This window comes from Zonotrichia albicollis, chromosome 2 (genome assembly GCF_047830755.1).
Source record: "Zonotrichia albicollis isolate bZonAlb1 chromosome 2, bZonAlb1.hap1, whole genome shotgun sequence".
Classification (NCBI taxonomy): Eukaryota; Metazoa; Chordata; class Aves; order Passeriformes; family Passerellidae; genus Zonotrichia; species Zonotrichia albicollis.
The window spans coordinates 105,319,873-105,338,388 of record NC_133820.1 but is presented as its reverse complement, the minus strand read 5'-3'; the positions used below and the strand labels follow the sequence as shown (position 1 = coordinate 105,338,388).

Sequence of the window (18,516 nt, the reverse complement as noted above, 5' to 3'; positions counted from 1 at the left end):
GCCATTTACACAGTCCTGAAGACACAGAAATAAAGTAACATGCTAATACGGTTAACAACCAAGCCTGCACAAAATTCAGGATTTTTTTCTCCCAGATTATTTTTTTTACCAGTGGCTAGCATTGGTTGTGTTTTGCCCTGTGTATTTGTATTTCCTACCCATTTGTGCATGGGTAACAAATGGGTTACCCATGCACATAGCATGGTTTGATCTATTCTTCCTAGGTGGAATTACAAAAGCTTAAACAAAGCTCTTGCTTAAACAAAACTCCTGAGCTGCTGAGGTGGAGGGAACCATTCAAACTAAATCATCAATGCACAACATAATGTTGGAAGGTGCATAAATGTTCCATTTTCTTCTGTGTCATGGTAGGTGTTGTACTCATCAGTGTCTGGAGATCTCTGGTGGTCTGTCTGTGCTGGGCAGCCCAGTGACACCAGAGGCAGCTGCTGAGTCCATGCCATGGCAGCAGGTGCTCCATGTGGTCTGCTTTTCTCTGCCTCTCAGCCCAGAGTGGTGAAGTATTTCTGACAAAGTGTACGCTTCATGGAGCTGAACCCCAAACCCTTCCCCTACATATTCCCCTCTAGTACATTTAATCCATAAACTCCTAGGTAGCCTCCTGGATTTATGCTCCAGCAGAAATGTCAGGTGAGATGCCCATCCTAGTCTGACTCTGTGTGCCACAGCAGGTTCTTGACATTCTTCCTTGTCATTTATATTTGTGGGGGTAGTGAGAGAACTAAGGTAATACATTTATTTTTTGGGGTCACTGATTGCTTTAGTGCAGTACATCCATTGAAACCACCTGAAAGAATCACAAATTCCCTACATTTACACCCAGTTTCCCATATTTTGCCAGCATTACATTTAAAAACTTCTCTGGTTTTTTTCTTGTGTGCCTGGAGAGTTGTCTTTCCCTGGGTTAGCAGTTTTAATCAGTTCAAAAGTTGGTCATTTTCCTGATAAATTATTTTATTCCCTGTTGAGTTGCAGTCTGTTCCACTTGCTGGTCTCACTGAGTAGGAGTGCACTGAGGTCCTTGCTGTCACGTCCTTTCCCCATCTGTTCTTACAGGGACCGTTCCAGACTAAGAGCTCTTAGAAGAAAAATCCCAGCTCCAGCTTGTCTGTCATGGTCAGATCACCCTTCCCACAGGAAATGAACTTGTCCTTTCACCAGTGACCTTTTTAAAATGTCAGGGAATTAACCTCCTTTCTTTTTGTCCACTGTTAAAGGAAATAATGGTCTACAAGGGTCGTTTCCATGTGGGGAATACTGAATCATCACATTCCATGTACCAGCAGCAATTGCAAAATGGTTATCTGTAATGAAACATGGAGAAATGGGCTCAGTGGCTGGGAAGCTTTGTAGAAACTCTTGATTCTGCCTCCTTTTCATTGCAAATCAACAGTTTTCTCCTATCTTTGTATCTCCACCCTCGTAGGTGGTTTTCTCAGCAGTTCATGATTCTTGTGTTTTAAAACCTTTGGACCAGGTACTGTCATTTATTGCATCTCTCTTTGTATAGCACATCAAACATTTGGTTGCTCTCAATATTAGCACACCCTCTGTCAATTTTGTTTCCACACTGTAAATTTGACAGTAAATTAGAAGGAAGAAAGTATTGCAACATGACATCTCTTTCATCTGACTGATGGTAAAAGAACTGGAAATTAAAGTTCAAGCTGCAAAACATGAACATTGAGTACAAATTTAAAAGTCTGATCAGGATCTTCTTACGTCCACTGGTACTTAATTGCAAAATGTAGTTATTGAATTCAGTCACAACCTTGGCAGCATTTTCTTTCATGCGTGTCACTGGACAAGTGACAATGTATATATAACATGGCAAATATTTTCCAGGGAGATTTCCTTCAGGCTTTCTAATTTCCAATCTTTGCTCCTCTCTGTAAATATTGTTTGCACAATACTTAGGCTGGCCACAAGAATTTTGTGAGACCTCTTCCAGTCAGCTGCAGTTGCAGGAAGAGCAAAGCAGGGACTGCCTGTTTAGGTGTATATCCTGACATTGGAAGCTTTGTAATTCAACTAAAGGGTTTTGGAAGTATAAATGCAATGAAAAAACTTCTTGTTAATCTTCAACATACTCCATCAGCCTACTTTTTCCTTTTCTTTTCATGCACTGTCTCAGAGGTGCTGGCCATGGCATTCCACACACACTTCAGTAAGCCTCTGAGCACTGGCCTGTAAGTCCCCTGGTGGGTGACACGGGGTAACAGTGCCATGCTCTGGACTAGGGAAGAGGTCCAGTTTACCCTAGTGAAATGGGAAGGGCACTGCATGTTCAAGAGAAAGAACTTAATGAGTTTTCTGAACTATGACATGGATGATGTGTTCCCCTAGGCTTGCTTCTTTTTCTTTTCTTTCTCTTTTCTTTTTTTTTTTTTTTTTTTTTTTTTGTAGACCTGGAAATTTTAAGTCAAGCACAATTTACAGCTTTGGAGAATTCTCCAGAATTTCTGACCCTCCGGGAGCACAGACAGAGTAGTGCCATGCATGGCATGTGTCACACCGGGGTATTTGGGGCTAAGAATTGAGTCATGCTTTGTTTGACTGAACCTTTCAAAGTGATTGTCTTTGCTTAAATCTCCTTAGTGACCTTTGCCAAAGAGAGAATGTTCCTAGGTCACTTGCTAATGAAAAAGGGACATACTTGTCCAACAAAAGATCTAATATAAAGAAAGCAGAGTTAAAGCTGACATGTCTGAGTTAACGAAGGTTAACAAAGTTAATTCAGTTAGCAAGCCAAGGTACTAATTGGCTGAGGAATTACACAAACATTGTCATGATATTAAGTATTTCCCTAGCTCTGACTCTAGCCTTGTGTTAAACTGGTCCCATGAGGATCTGTTCTCTTCTCCTCATATTAAATAACCCATATTCCTCAACAAAGAGATGACTAGATAACTACCAGGAAGGCATGGAGAAGGGGTGCTGATCCCCAATCCTCTTCCTTGTGTTCTATTCCTTGCTTATTTCTTCCTCCACACCAGAAGGAAAATGGGACTGGAAGTGGCAGAATGTATCTGATGAAGGAGTTAGAGAGGTAACCATTCCATTCCATGGAATACCAACTTTGAACTGTACAGCTCTGCATGTTCCCTATAGAAAGCCAGGCACAGATGTGAAAATCCTGAACATAACCAGCCTTTTATCAGAAACTGCAATGAAAACTTTTACATGTGTTCTACCTCCAGACAGCTGCCCTCTAAAGGAGGGTATAGGGGCACCAAAGAGACAGTTTGCTTATCTCAGGAGGATGAGTGCGTTTTAGAGTTTAGATTATTTATTCTGCCTTTCAGGTACTCCAAAAATAAGGTGGCATTTTTAGTGTTCAGAATCCATGTATTCCTTTCTTTGCAGAAGCAACTGAAATATTTATTTCTAGACGTTAAATGCAACTGGAGAAAATTCAAATCTCTGCAAATGAATGTTAGTCATTTTTCGGTGTTCTTTGCAGATGTAATGAATATGTTTCCATCCTTTTTGAACCTTTTTAAAGGTTCCTTTCTGGATTTGAGTGCATGAAGAACAAACTACCTTAAGCATTGAATAATGTTTAAAGGCTTTATAGTAAAATTGAAATATTTTTGATTGATATTTGCATGAGAATTTATACTTTTCTACCAAAAGAATCCAAACAAAAAGAAGGTTCACTGACTCCTTTTTTTGATGAATGAAATGTTTATTTCCCTAAAAAGGCAGTTTCATGGGGCATGCTCATAAGTATTTTATGAATTCCTATATACATAAGTTTTGAGCCATAGTAGATAAGAAAAGTGGAGAAAAAGTGGTATAAGAAAGATTTTCTTTTTCCTGATCTTGGAACTCACAATGAAAAATTCTGGTTCAGATTTAAGTCATTACTCTAGTGCTTTTAATCAGCACTAGATTTCCATTTGAGTCAGGCAACTCAAAAAATATGTCTTTTGGGATCTGTACCTCCACAGAATAAATTTTAGAGATTCACTGCATTTTGAAAAAAAACTAAAAATTGCTGCTGGTGGAGGTAGATGCATTTGTACCAGCCAATGGTGCCTGGCATAAGGAAATGAGCAGCTGCTTGTTCAGATGCATATGCCTCCTGCCAACATGAGTTCTTTTATGTTTTAGATGTATTCATGTAATCTTTGTTTCTTCTCAGTTTGTTAATCTGAGAAGACATTGGCCTCTTGGCACCTAACAATCCACATGAGCAGGCTTGGTTTAAAAGTAGGGATGCTGTATAAAGTCACGTTTTGTTGTAAGCAGAGGGAATTCTCTTTCACACTGACAGCTCAAACACTTAAATTCATGTTGCCCTTTGTCACTGCTCCTAAACCATCAGTCTTGTCAAATCAGTCCTATCAGTAGAGCAAAAGATCCATACTGTACAAGTGTGGATCATACTGTAGATATTGGCTCATTCCTAGTCTTCCTCCAAAATTAAAGACTTGCACTCAGTTCTGTACTTTGTTTGGCTGTGTCAGCTTCTCAATATGGACTTATGATGTGATACAATAAGATTTAAAGTATAAAACCTACCCCAAGTGTTGTAGCAACCATTGTGCATGGAAGCAGTGTGGAAAATTGATTTGTTTTTGAAGCTACAAGTAAGCTGTGCTTCAGTCATAGCAGTGGTTCGGAGTATGTGGTATGAAAACAACTATAGCAGAGATAAATGTTTATTTTAGATAGTTGTTGACTATGAAATTTTTTAAGTGTATCACAAATGGGCCTATGAAACTAAAATAAATTTTTTGCTAATATCAGTAAGGCATTGTTCAGTGTCTTTGGTGCAACTTCCTAATCCAAAGAAATTAGGCTATTTTCAGGTTTCTTTTATTCAAGTCCCCACATTGCCCTCTTTCCACCTCAGTGGCGTTAAATGAAGTTGAACTCTTGAACAGGAATTGCATTCACCTTCCAGCTCTTTCTTTGAAGGCATGGGCAAGACTGTAAGTATTTTCTACTAAAAGAAGATAGTATTTTTCAATCAGCTTTGTGGTAGGAATATATATGTGTTTATTCATGGTTTGCTGTAGTTCTTCTCCTTTGTGAGATACTGGTGCTGTTCCAGCCTGGTCTGTGAAAAAAATCTAATTGCATTTTAAAAACAACTTTCATTAGATTTGTCTTAATTTGAATGTCTTGGTAAATGGTGATTTGCCCCATTTAAAACATATTTCTCCAGAAAAGATTGCAGCAATGTACTATTAATGTCATTAGAGAAGTGAGTACATGCAAAACATGTGTGCCTTCAGTGATGCTACGTCTGGAACAATATTCAAATACTTCAGTTCACAGATCTCAGACATACTGTCACAATCCATTACTTAAACCTCCATTGTGTCATTTCAAAATTGTTTTTTCCCCTTTTGAGCCTTGTGATCTTGGCAGTCAGCAGGGATTATTTCTAAACAATGGTTGAAGTGGCGTGAAGAGCCAAACCAGCGCTGGAAGGGAGAATGACCAAGGAGCCCTGTGTGCAACTCTTCAACCTCTGTGGATCCATGCATGTCCCATCATTTTCAGGCTCCTCTGCTGAATAGAAATATTGTCACTAAAGAGGCAGAAATTCCTGCCATTAAATATCAGACTCCACTTACAATAAATATGGCCAATAAGCAAATTTCACAGTTAATCATATTTTACTTGTTTGGAGTGTCATATGTTATGTTGTAGGGGAATCACTCTTGAGAAACCTCATTCCAAAGAAAACAGTTTTTTTCATACAATGGCCATGAATACTGAAGTAGTGAATATTGATTTGAATGCTAGTATCCATGTGTTAATTTTCTGACCACATGTGCAATATAGTCACTGCTGCTGGAGTTTCTCTGTGTGGTGTTTCAGATGACTTTTATCAAAGAGCCTGGCCTACTGTGAAGGACAGAAATTCTGTGTTTATTTTTTCTTTGAGAGATTGACTTTGTTGCAGGACTGATAACCTGTCCAGCTTCATGCATCACAGCTGTTCCTATATCAGTGCTGTTTTATTGTTTTTATCAGGGCCAGCCAGGACTCCTTGGATCACAGGGATTCACTGGACCACCGGGATTGATGGGGATCCCAGGAGTGCAAGGTTCCAAAGGTCACAAAGGTGAAAGAGGATACCCAGGAATAACTGGACCCAAAGGAGAAGTGGTAACTTTTGAATATCAAATGTTTTAGCTAATAAGCAAAATGCTAGCAGAACATCATTTTAATTGTGCTGTTTCACTCTAGGGACAAAGAGGAGTCACTGGATTCCCTGGGGCAGATGGCATTCCTGTAAGTAGTGGGTTACTTCATCTCTAAGAAATCACCAAATGCAAATATTGCAGGCTAGCTTAAAGCCTTTGTACTTTAATTAAAATGTCTGGGTTAAATTCTGAATCAGACATGCACACACTTTTCAGCTAAGGACATTTGCTGAAGTGAGTGGAACTGAAGATATACAGCAAAAGAGCAGAATTTGTGCTCCCTCTCATTCCTCAGATAATTAATGTCCATTTGCTTTGTCCTATGGAGAAATCCCCTTATTAAAGGGGCAGAAAAGGATAGAAATTTCCTGTGTTTCTGGAGGTTACCCACCTAAGTATGTTCTTTTGTAGGAAAGACCTGTGACTGAAGTGCTGCACAACTCTTAAGCTTGTGGACGGACACGAGTTCATTGTTCCTAATTATTTCTGATTTGCAAAGCTGGTATAACAACCAGTGATATTAGGAATACTAACTATGGTTAATTTGTTTTATAGCTCATATGGCATGCTTGAGATTGTCTTAAAAATCTTACTGAGCACTAAACAGTGTAAAACTTTGAGCAAATGGACCAGGTCTATGAAACTGAAACACTCAAAGAGGAAAACCGGGTAAAGTTCACAGCACAGTATTTTCCCAGCCTACACTTCTTTACATCTTGTGTCATAAAATAACAAAGAAATCTGAGTCACTGGAATCCCTGGACAGAGTTCCCAGGCTTGGGTTTCCTTTGTAGTGCTCCCTGACACCGGGGCCCCGCTTTGCAGCCCACGCATCCACATCCACTCTACTTTCACCCTCTTTTGTTTCCAGAAGAGCTTCCTATCAAGTTTCAGGGATTTCTCTCTCACAATCTTCCTTGTGTCCCTCTTTCTTACTCTTTAAGGAAGAAAAGAAGACCACATTTGCCATTTCTATTAACACTCCTGAGCCAAGGATCTTGTTCATCTCACTGCATCATGCTGAGTTTTTTTCTCAGCACTGACACATCCTGGGAAGCAGAGTGAATTGCTCCCCTGTGAAGCTCAGTGTTGCTATAGCTGCTTCTCTTACCTGGCCATGTTTTCTTTTTCAGCCCTGGCTCCCTGACCTCTGCACATTGCATTGTGAGGGATGAATACCTTCAGACAGAACTTGAACCTGCATTTTCATTGTGTACTCTCTTCAAGCTGCCCTGCCCTTCAGGCACCCTTACATTTTCCAACCAGTTTTTTCACTGGCCATGGGAAGGCAGGTAGACAGACACCTGAACAAACCAGAATGGCACAGTGCTAAGATGTGGGGCTGGGAGCCAAGAGAGAATGGTGCCAAGACTGAGTCTCTTCTGGGGCGAGGAGTGCAGTATTTGGTGGAGCTCAATAAGGACATGGATATTCTTCTATTTTTTCTAAGCAATGGAGCAAAAGCAAAGAGAAAACTCTTGCTATAGATAAAGGAGAAGGGAGAAATGTCTTATGTTAGTTTCTGGGTTTTTGTGACTGAGCCTGCTAGAACAAAGAGCTGCTCAAGGGAAGATTTGCTTCTCATCAGCCTCAGTGCAAACCAGAAGCAACAGCACTTAAGGTGAATGTAGGAACAGCAATGAAAATACAGTTTGAGACAGGAGTAACTTTTCAGAGGCTCTGTGTCAAGGTCTTGGAGTGCCCCCAGCTTGCTACCTTTGAGCCCTGCTGTTTTCTTCCATATTCACAGCCCCATCATTACACTCAGTCTAGCTCCAGCAGCATCTTTGACTTTTTCCTGACTTGGAAGCTGTTCAAACTCAGTGAGGAACATTTCTTCCCACTCTTCCAGTGTGAAGCACTGAAATGCTTACCAATCCCAGTTCTTGGTGGATCCCTGCACAGCAGCCTCATCTGGCTTAGTGCTCTGCATAACAGAGCCTGCATTGAACATAGCTTTCTTACCCTTTCTGAGAGGTCCTTCACTACTCATTTTTTCATGCTGTCTGGGGCATCTGGTTCAAGCTGCAGCTATATTAAAAAAAGGCACTGTCTGTTTCTGTCTTTGAAAATCCTAGCTTCCCATGGATCCAAGCCTTGGGCTTAATGTGAGAATGTCTAAATACTTCATGACTACAGGAAAAAGAAAACTAGAAACAGATGGATAGATAAACACTTTTTTTTTTCCTCAACAGGGTCATCCAGGCCAGCCAGGACCAAGGGGAAAACCAGGTCATGATGGCTGTAATGGGACAGCAGGTGACCCTGGTGATGCAGGAACTCCTGGATTCTCTGGTTTCCCTGGTGGCATTGTAAGTAGCTGGCAGTAAGTGAGTATCTGAAGCTAAGAGCATTGCTGGAGTGACTTTCATTCACACATGGGTTGGGTTAATGGGACATCTCTTAACAAAGGGAATGTGTTTTGGCCCAGCAAAACACATGGTGCAGACTCAGCATGGACACACAGGACTGTGTGCAGTCACTGCATTGCAGCCAGGCCACAAGGTCTGCTCAGAGCTGTACCTGTCACACAGGTCTGGCAGAGAGATTGATGTGGGAAAACCTGTACAGCTTTAATCAACAGCAGTTAAATAATATTAAACTCAAATTTGCTGATGAAAGTATCCTTTTCTTCCCTGCCCTATGGCCATAGTATTGGCTTTTCATGGTGAGATACACAGGATCATGCTGATGTGAGCAGTGGGGCTCCTGGATTTACATGGGCACATGTCAGCCCTTGGAAGGGCAGCATCAGTTCTAGCTGGGAGGTGCCACCCCATAATGCCACTCCCTGGTAATGGGGGGTTTCTCCACAAAATTTAGGAATTAATTCTTTTATATACTGTGAGGGTTTATACTTTTTTTCTAAACCATAAATTTCCAAAGCTAGGCACAGTCTCTACCTCTAAACTGCAATATGTTTATGTACACTTACGAAAACACCAACAAATATTTTTCATTTCACCCTTAGGTGTTTACATGTTAACAGAGATGGTGTGAGAGTTCACATTGTGTTTGGTTTTTGGTCACCTGCAGGGAGTCCAGGGGCCCAAGGGCCAGAAGGGGGAGCCGTACATAGTGGCGCCGGAGATCATCAGCCGACACAGGGTACGTCCTGAACTCCCCCAGTTACTCTTGCCCAGTGCAGTTTTTCGCACACATGATGGAGAGTAAATTTTTCTTTTACTCTGATGGGCACAGCCCAAGAGGGCCACTTTGATTTTGTGTAGGTTTTGAAAGGCAGCTTCTGCTTTCTCTGGTTGCAGCGAGGTTTATATGATGTCCAAGGGAAAAAATCTGAACTCGGTTATTTCCAAGGAGTTTCATCCCATAGGTGAATTGCAAAGGCACTGTAGATGATGTAGGTCAAGTATTTCCCTCTTTATTCAATGACTACCTTTGTATCATGCATGGCAAAACCCTTTCTTTGCCATTGGTTTGTCCATTGAATGATTCTGGTTACTATCAGCACCCTTCCTGTAAAATTGTCATGCAAGTGTTTGATTGACTTAGGGTAAAATGTCCTTCAATATTTTATTTAGTTATTTAGTAAACCCCAAGTGTTCCAATGGCTGCTTTTACTGTGTGTAATCCTTAAAGCTTGTTTTGTAATCACTTGCAGCTTTTTCTCATATATACATATATAAAACCTTGCATAATTTGAAGGTATAAGAAGGAGATAAGGGATTACATATGTAGAGTATAAATCATGGCTGATTGAGAAGCTGCAACTGAGCTAGAAGGGATCTGCTGACTTTTTTTGTGTGTATTTTGTGCCAGCAGTAAGTGCCAAAATAGGTATTTCTCTTGACATGTTTGTAAGTTGCCTGTATTTTTAATGGAACCTTCTTTTCCATTTAGAAAGTCTTCAGATCTGCACTGTTGGTACTCAGGAGTGATTAAGTAATGTTTTAGAAATGCTCAACTATATTGTGGCCAAGGATGGATACTGACACCTGTATTCATTTCAGAAAGTATTTGGTTCCACAAATTATTCTGTTAACTAAACCCAAATTAACTAGGCAGTTAAGATGCTACTCAAAATGATTGAAGGTGTTTGGCCTGAATAACACATTATTTATGTGTGTTGAAAGGTCTTTGGGCTAGAACATTTTTGGATCTAATTTCCAAAAACATTTCAGCATGTACTGAAGTTAAAATATGTGGTCACTGAAAACAGTATGTTCCAAATGCTTTTAGTGACTCAGAAGAGAATCAAAATGATTCAGTAATTCCCATGCAACTCACAAAAATGAGCTTGGACATTTCTGCTAAGGTTATAGCCCTAATTAAGCCACTGGTCAGAGAGGATTTTTCAACAAAAAAATTCTGTGTGGTCTGTTGTATAGTTCAACCTTGTAATTTGGATCCCTAACTTCATTAGCCAACTTCGTACCCTGCTACTTTATTGCATGCATTTATCTATAGAGTATGAAATGTGTGTGGCCCACATTCAGCTATCTCAGCATCTCTATGGGATGCATCTGTATGGAAGGGTTTGAGTAGCATCGTATGCTATAATTAGTTATTTAAATGAGAAAAATTATTAATGGATAAAAATATTTTATTCAATTTTGTATATAAAATTTATTGGATTTTTTACTTCTTTGTTTTTGTTTTGGTTTTTTTTAGGGAGAGCCTGGGGATTCAGGGATCATTGGTTTTCCAGTAAGTAGCATTACAGTGGATGTGATAAAGTGTAACAGTAACTAATATCAGAACAACATTATTGATAGTTGGTGGATTTTTTTATTTAAAGGGACCTCCGGGTACGCTGGGTATTCAAGGACCTACAGGTCCAAGAGGACAGCGAGGAAGACCAGTAAGTATATTAAAATTATGTTCTCTAGAAAATTAACCAAACAGAAGAATTATCTCAGCAAGTTCCATTATGTTGGATTGTAACCTGGGTTAGAAATAGCAAGAAGGTGCCAATGAATGTTAGACCTTTTAAAAAGCACAGTGAGGCACTGGGGGATGAATATTGCATGAAGAGATAGGGGTGCTGTCAGAAGCTTTTGATTCATATTGTATTTTTTAACCTCCTTAGAACATCTTCCTACACTGAGTTATCAGAAGACTTGAATATGTTACCTTTTCTGCTCACAAAGGATATGTATATTAGCTCTCTATGCTTCCCACAGGAGATTGAATGATATTTAGAATGCGATTTTCAACTATTTTTCTGTGATTTTTTTTTCCAAAATCGTCATTTACAGCACTGATGTTGACAACTGTTGCAATGTAGTTCTTTGAGAAGACTATGTTCTCTGCAGATACAATTTCTACATTTCTTATTTCCATGGTTAATAGTTTCATGGGTGAGAAGCAGGTATTCAAATTCAATAGATCTCATTTTCTTTAAGCTTCTTTTATTTTCCTGTAACACAACTTTGTAGCATTTGCTTTTTTCATTGTTTTGTCAAAATTTACTTTGGACCTGCTTTACATCCCTGATCTGAAAGGAAAAAAAAAATTAATTTGGGGCTTCTCACTCACAGCCTCCATAGCTCCATAGTTTTCAGGAACACTCCCCTCCCCACCAGCCCCAAAAAAACCAAAAAAAAAAAAAAAAAAAACCACAAAAAAACCAAAAAAACAAAAAAGAGAGAGAGAGAGAAAATCCACAGTATGCTAAGCCTTTCAAAAAAAAAAAATCCACAGTATGGTAAGCCTTTCAAAGTTAATTTTCTGCACTGGCCTGTTTTATCACCTGGAGTCAACTGCACTTTTTCTTTCTCACTGGTCAAAGGAAAAGCAGTCCTTTACTTACTCTTTCTTTAGAGCAAACCCACAGAGGTTCATGAGCTTCCCCCAGGAGCCCAGCCTGCAGTGACTCATATTTCAGTGCTCTTTCTGGGATGTTAGGAGTGCTATGAACTGTACATTTTTGGAGCCCCTGTCTTGGGGAGCTCCCACAGCCACATCCCTCTGGTTACCATATTGGCAACATGTCTTCTGAGCAAAATGCCTCCAGCTTTATTTACTGCCTCTAAAGCTCTGACTCTCCTGTGAGAGAGACCAGGAGCACTTCCCAGGTGTGAGTTTGCATCTCTGCTCTTCTCTAAGAGCTGGGTGGTGCAGGAGGGCAGGCCTGGCTCCCCCAGGTCCCTGCAGGCTCCCCAGCCCAGGGGATGCCCTGTGCAGCATCTGCCCAGTAGGTTAGGCAGTAGTTCACAAATTGCTCAAGTCACCAAAAGTGATTCAAAAGCAGGGTTTTTCAGAACAAAACAAAGGTATATAGCAAGGCAGAGGTGCCTAAAAAGTTCAGGTCTCACCTGAATGTTACTGTCTTTTCCTTGCAGGTTAGACTTGATTTTGCTTTATGCAGCTAACATCCCCTTTCAGGGCTCAGTAGGTGGACAGTTCCATCTGCAACCTTCTCTCCTTTCTGTGTCACTCATTCACCATGAGCTGAGCAACTCATGCTTCTTATTCACCCCAGATTTCCCTCCTTTGACAGTTTTTAATGTGTAAAGCCCTTTGGAGCCTGTTAACTACCATAGCTGACTGAAGCAAGGGAGGTTGTCTCTTCAGTTAATGGCTTTCCTACTTCTTGTAAACCTCTGTCAGATGTACGTCCTGTTTTAGTTTCATTTTCCACCATCTTCCTTTGGTTTCATTCTGTACAATCCCAAATAGGTAATCTGAGATGCCAATGGTTGTTCAGCCTCCTTACAGACTAATACAGTACCAAAACTGCAGCCCACTGAAGCCCTTAAAGATGTGCTTAGCTTCAGGTATGAGCTTAAAATGTTGCTTAGTCAGGATCCAAAAGGACAAATTCTTATTACTTGGAAAAATAGGTTTTCATTAGATCTAGGCTGGGTAACTGTCAGTCTGCTCAGAAAGATCACAATGTGACTTTGGAAAGTGTTTTTCGGAACAGTAAATAGAGCTAATATGGTAACAATGGCACTTGGGATGCTGAGGAATGCACTCCCTCCTATGTACTTATGTTTCAGGCAGAGGGTAGCTAACCCCCTGCATGCATTGATTAGAAAGCAACAAGTAACTTGCTCTCCCCTCTTGTGCTTCCCCAGGGACCACCAGGACCCCCAGGGCCCCCAGGACCACAAGTAAGTCTTTGTGCAGAGTTGTTGATGTTAATTTTGTGTTCCTGAGGTTTATCCAAGACCTACTTGAAGGCAGTAAAAGAAAGAACCATGGGCTGCACGAAAGACTGTGTAGCACAAGACTTTCTGTGTTGGCTGCCTACCATGGGAAGTTAATCTTACACTGGGATCACCTACCCTGAAAAGATTAGAGCCAGATTTAATTTGCTACTGTAGTCACAGTAGCTTCCCATGAACAGAGAATCCTTGCAGTCTTCACAATACTCAATTTTATCTCCATTGAAAAAATATATGACTTCATTGTTCCAGCCTATTTAGGTGTTTTTATTTAGCATTCAAGGCTATTAAAAAATCTTTCAGAAGAAATGCTTGATCTTTTCATGACCTTACTCAGTAGATGACTCAAAGAAGAACTGGTAGCATGGTATTTTAAACAGTTGTCTTTATAAAAGTTTGGGTCTGTAAAATTACTTCTAAATCTCTAAAAATACTTCAAGGTAAGCCTAGGCTATTGTTTGATTGCATTCTTCACTGGTGTCGTACAGATTGGTAAGCCTGAAAAGGCCTTTAAGCATGTTTAAATTTGAATTTTATATTAGATTAGAGTTGTACCCTTGGTAAACATTGACCTGTTATTTTTGCAGGGCAACAGGGGACTTGGCTTCTATGGAGAAAAAGGTGAACAGGTAAAGGAAAACTAATGAATTAATATCACTACTAAAGGGCAGGTGGATGTTTTGTGCTATTTATAAATTAACATACTTTAAATACTCTCTTCATTTGCAATTGCATTATATAATTATAAGAGAAAAATGAAGTATAGGTCTGAAAGTAATTATATTCTCAATAAGGGACATCATAGCTGAACTAACCCCTATATGTCTAGTTCTCTGTGTGTTCTCATTTACACTGACACAGAGGTAACACTTCTGAAATTTACAAAGCCATGCCACTTTATGCAGTGTAGTAATCTTTGCTGTTGTTCTGAAAACACACAGGGCAAGAGCAAGTTCTGCTATATGTTAACCCAGCACAAAATTAATTTATCTTGCCACCAATTTATTTGGTATGGTTGTATATGGTTTAGAACCACATTGCCAGCAGGGGCAAATCTGTGCTGCTCCTTTGCAGTGTCCTAGAGCCTCTGCTGAGCAACTTGGCCAGGAATTAGAGCTGTTGGTAAATGTTCCTTTGGTAAATGGTCCTTTGTGTTTTCCCTGCAGGGCTCCCCAGGTCCTCCAGGTCCACCTGGGCTTCCTACAAGAGAACTGACAGGTGTCCCCCCTGACAAGCACAAGGTAACCAAGAGGGCATTTTTCTGAAATAAAAAAGGAGCCAAGAGCTCTGCGCTACCGAAATGAAAATATTGTACAAAAGTGCTGTAACATATAGAACTTAAAAGACTTTAATATAACAGAAGAGAAATTTGCTACTTTCACGAACTTGGATCAGAACAAATTTATTGAGACTGTGGTGGCGAAAGTAATTCAGAAAGTATTTCTCAAGTTTAGAGATGTCTTTGGCAAACTTGTTCTTTTTGTTTAAGCGCGCAGCTACTGGCCATCACTCACATCTCATTTTACAAGCAGAAATGCCTGCTGAGAAACCATTACTGTGTTTGTTTTGGTAACTTATCTGTGTGATGCAGATATTTATATACTTAGAGTTAAGGCTTACTCTTACATATTGGAGAAATCCCCACATGCCAGATGCAGTTTATTCTCATCTGCTGCTCCTTGCTGGGAGCAGAGGCAGTCATACTCTGTATGTGTGTATTCTGTATCAGACACCAAGCTCCAGACCAGTTACTTTTCTTCCCATATTTGAAGTTAGAAAGTTTACATGGCTCATACGACTTCTGCAGTAAATTGCTATGATACTGGAAGATCTAAAAACACCTTTGATACTCTGCAGTCTGCCCTAAATAACATACATGCTGAGATTTCCATGACTAGGCAGATACCTACATTGAGCTACTTACCTGGAGAGCTGTTATATTCAATGGAGATGTCATCAATATAGAGTGGAATTTAGGCTTTGATTTGTCTTACCCTAACTGAAGCTCTTGATCAAATAATTTGTAGGTAATCAGTAGGTAAAAATGGGAGAGTGTGCATTTATTCATGGGCATTCCTTTGGCACTCACCACCCAGACATCTCATGAACAAGCCTGGAAAGAGCTGGACATTCCTAGAGACCTTCTCAGAGAAATGATCAAATATTTCTTTAAAAAGCAACTTCAAAAACTTATCATGAAAGCACTGATTTCATACAAGAAGTGTATGAATAAAGAACAGCACAAGAGGAGTGGTTTTTCTCTTGATCAGTCATTTTGTGTTGTATAAAAGTTATTGAAATGTAAGTGGAAATGCCAAACCTATCTGAATACTTTTTCCTTATTGTTAGGGTGAAAGAGGAGATCCTGGACCAAGAGGAGAAGCTGGACGTCCAGTAAGTCATGTGGAGAAGAACGAAGTCAAATAATAATATTAGAGTTAATTCTTGTGTGCTCCTCACTGATGTGATGCAATATAGATATGGGGCAATATTGATGTGTTATAAGCAGAGACACCAGTTCTAATGCTTCATAAAAACTGAACAGCTTGATGTGTAATAACTCCACACTACAATCAGTTGTTCGCTGACTCATTTACTGAAATAAGACTTTTCCTCACATATTTTTAATTTTAGTTCTAATTATTAATAAGTCTCTTTACTTATTCTTCTGATCTATGTTTTAAAATTTCACTGTATTTAATTCAATAGGAACATATTGTATTTTTAATCCTTTTTAGCCTACTGTCCGACACATACAAACTTTTCGTCTCATGGTTTTTTAGATCTGTTGAGTACGTGGGCAGTAATCCCATATGTTGTATTGTGTAAAGCTGTCAACCCAGCTTGACTGAACATGGTTTAGTTATAACTCACAGAAGCTCTAGACTGACTAAATAGCTTTGCCATTGAGTGGTTCCTTTTGACTTCCCAGAGGGGTTTAAAACAGAATCTTTACTAAGCAGGGATGCCTCGCTGAGCATTTTGCAGAGCTTTATTTTCTCAGATGGTCTGGTCAGCAGCTCCATAAGGTTATGGGAGAAGGTCACATTGTGAGCCCTGATGCCCTCCATGTGTGGTTGCTAGCCTGTTGTTCAGCTGCTGATCATATTCCACACATGTAGGATTTTTTTTTCTCATTAGAAAAGCTGTAATTACATGTTGATGTGGCAAAAGGGGATATGTGCTTCTCCCCTTCTTTTGTTTTGTATAGTAGGATGGATAGCAGCCTGCCTGTGTTTGCCAAACAGCTCTCTGAAGCTACAGTTTGGGCATAAGCTGAGTTGCTTAATTGGTTGTATAGCTGAATAATTACTTTGGCTCTTCTTCAGAGCTGCAGACACAGAAGAAATAAAGGAGATGATAGGAGGGAGACACTGTCCTCTCTCTAATGGCCTGCTCCTGCTATTCTAACAAAGCAAGCATGTTACACTTAATTATAAGGACAACAGTTCTTTCACATGCAGCTATTATTAGATTATCCTTGTGTTACAATGATGCTTTCTTCCTGTTTAGCTTCCATAGACAGTGTTGCAATTTTTTTGTACATAATGAAGGAATACATTGAACTGACGTGCAATCTTTCCTAGGGTGTTCTTCTCTTTCCTCTCCAAAAAGGTGAAGAAGGGGTAATGGGCTACCCAGGACAAAGGGTGAGTCACTCATTAAAGGTGGAATTCACTCAGCTGAGTGGGTGGATCTGAGCTGAGAGTTTGCCTTCTGGAACAAAACACACATGAAAAAATCAAAGAAGTTACAGTTCTTCAGATCAATAAGTTTGGCCAGCTCAGAACTGCCTGAAGCAGGAAAGCAAAAAAAGCCGTTTTGAAATGGTGGTGGGAGGAGGCCCCCACAGGACTCACAGGTGTGCCAAAGAATGGCAAAGTATGCCTGCCATCCCTGGTAAGCCTTGTGCATCTCTCACCTGAAGCTGTGCTCACCAAGCAGAGCTGCTGTCCTGGTCCTCAGCACAGACTGTCCTTCCCTGTTCCCATCTGAGCTGTCTGCAGACCGTGGTTAACAGCATGAGTCTGACTCCACTTACTTGTGGACTCAAGCAAAAGTCAATGTAAATGCTTCCTTGTAGCATCTCTGACTGCTTGTTTTGGAGCAGTGTTTCTGAAATGCTTAAATGGAGTGAGAACAGTACTGAGAATACATTTTCTTAAAAAATCTCAGTCATCTTTATAATCTTACGGTCAATTTACAATGTATTGATTAAGAGAGAAAAAAATATAATGCCAGATTAGATTTCAGACTTATACTGTTTGCATTGACTTGTACTGTTTTCTATTTGAAAACATATCTGGAGTGTAACTCTTAGAGTTTCAAGCTGTTAGATTTATTTTATCTAAGAAATAATAACAGTTCTTTGCCATTAGAATGTTAGAATGTAATTTTATTTTGTTAATTGTATTGTACCTTCATAGGGACTGCCTGGCATCACTGGTTTTCCAGGACTCAGTGGAGAAAGAGTGAGTATTTCATACAAGACTGTTGTTTCTAACACATATGAAGACAATCTGTCTGAAAAGTAAACTGTAGAGGACAAATTCTGCCTGCAATTACACTAGCTGTAGTCTAACAAATATCATCTGGTTCATCCATCATTCTAATTTTGGGTCAGTTATTTTTCTCATCAGTGAGGCAAAAAAATTACTCTATGATTAAAGTCCAGCTTTGCTTAAACCATGGGCATCTTTTGAGACCATTACAGGGAAGTACAACTTTCATTGTTCTAATTACTGTGATTATGATTTCTGTCATTTTCTTGCTACAAGCAGAAGCTTTTTTGACTAGCTTTCTGCAGATGTGTTTGAAATGTACGGTTATCTTGGATATCACAAAGAGAGAAGAGATGGAAACTGATAAATATACCAGTTTAATCTCTGTCCCCATGGAAACACACCCAAATATTTAAAATAGCATTCTGTCAGACAGAGACTTTCTGTTTGGTCTCAGAAAAAAGGCTTCTTCAGTCAGCATTAGAAATCACTTCCATGAGGTAAATAGCTGTGGGATGCACGATTTTTCCATGCTTTGCCATCTTTAGTTGTTTAAGGATTTGTGCTGCCACCAAGGCATAACAATAATAACATGAAACACATGGGACATGAAAGTACACTAAATCTGAAAAATAACATTTGCACAGCTATTCAGTCTGGTGGTGTGGAAGGGAATTGCTATTAGTAATGCAT

The 18,516-nt window shown here is 39.8% G+C and overlaps 1 protein-coding gene across 2 annotated transcripts in view; it reads left to right on the top strand.

Moving 5' to 3' along the window:
- The window catches only part of COL4A2 (collagen type IV alpha 2 chain), a 143,159-nt gene that overhangs the window by 84,022 nt on the left and 40,621 nt on the right, over positions 1–18,516 (top strand). For both annotated transcript variants that reach the window (XM_074535967.1, XM_074535966.1), the window contains exons 5-16: positions 6,016–6,150; positions 6,232–6,276; positions 8,384–8,500; positions 9,225–9,296; positions 10,821–10,856; positions 10,948–11,010; positions 13,232–13,267; positions 13,909–13,950; positions 14,488–14,562; positions 15,671–15,715; positions 16,909–16,971; positions 17,749–17,793. In XM_074535967.1, coding sequence (XP_074392068.1) covers positions 6,016–6,150; positions 6,232–6,276; positions 8,384–8,500; positions 9,225–9,296; positions 10,821–10,856; positions 10,948–11,010; positions 13,232–13,267; positions 13,909–13,950; positions 14,488–14,562; positions 15,671–15,715; positions 16,909–16,971; positions 17,749–17,793 — 774 coding nt within the window. The remainder of the gene's footprint in view (positions 1–6,015; positions 6,151–6,231; positions 6,277–8,383; positions 8,501–9,224; positions 9,297–10,820; positions 10,857–10,947; positions 11,011–13,231; positions 13,268–13,908; positions 13,951–14,487; positions 14,563–15,670; positions 15,716–16,908; positions 16,972–17,748; positions 17,794–18,516) is intronic.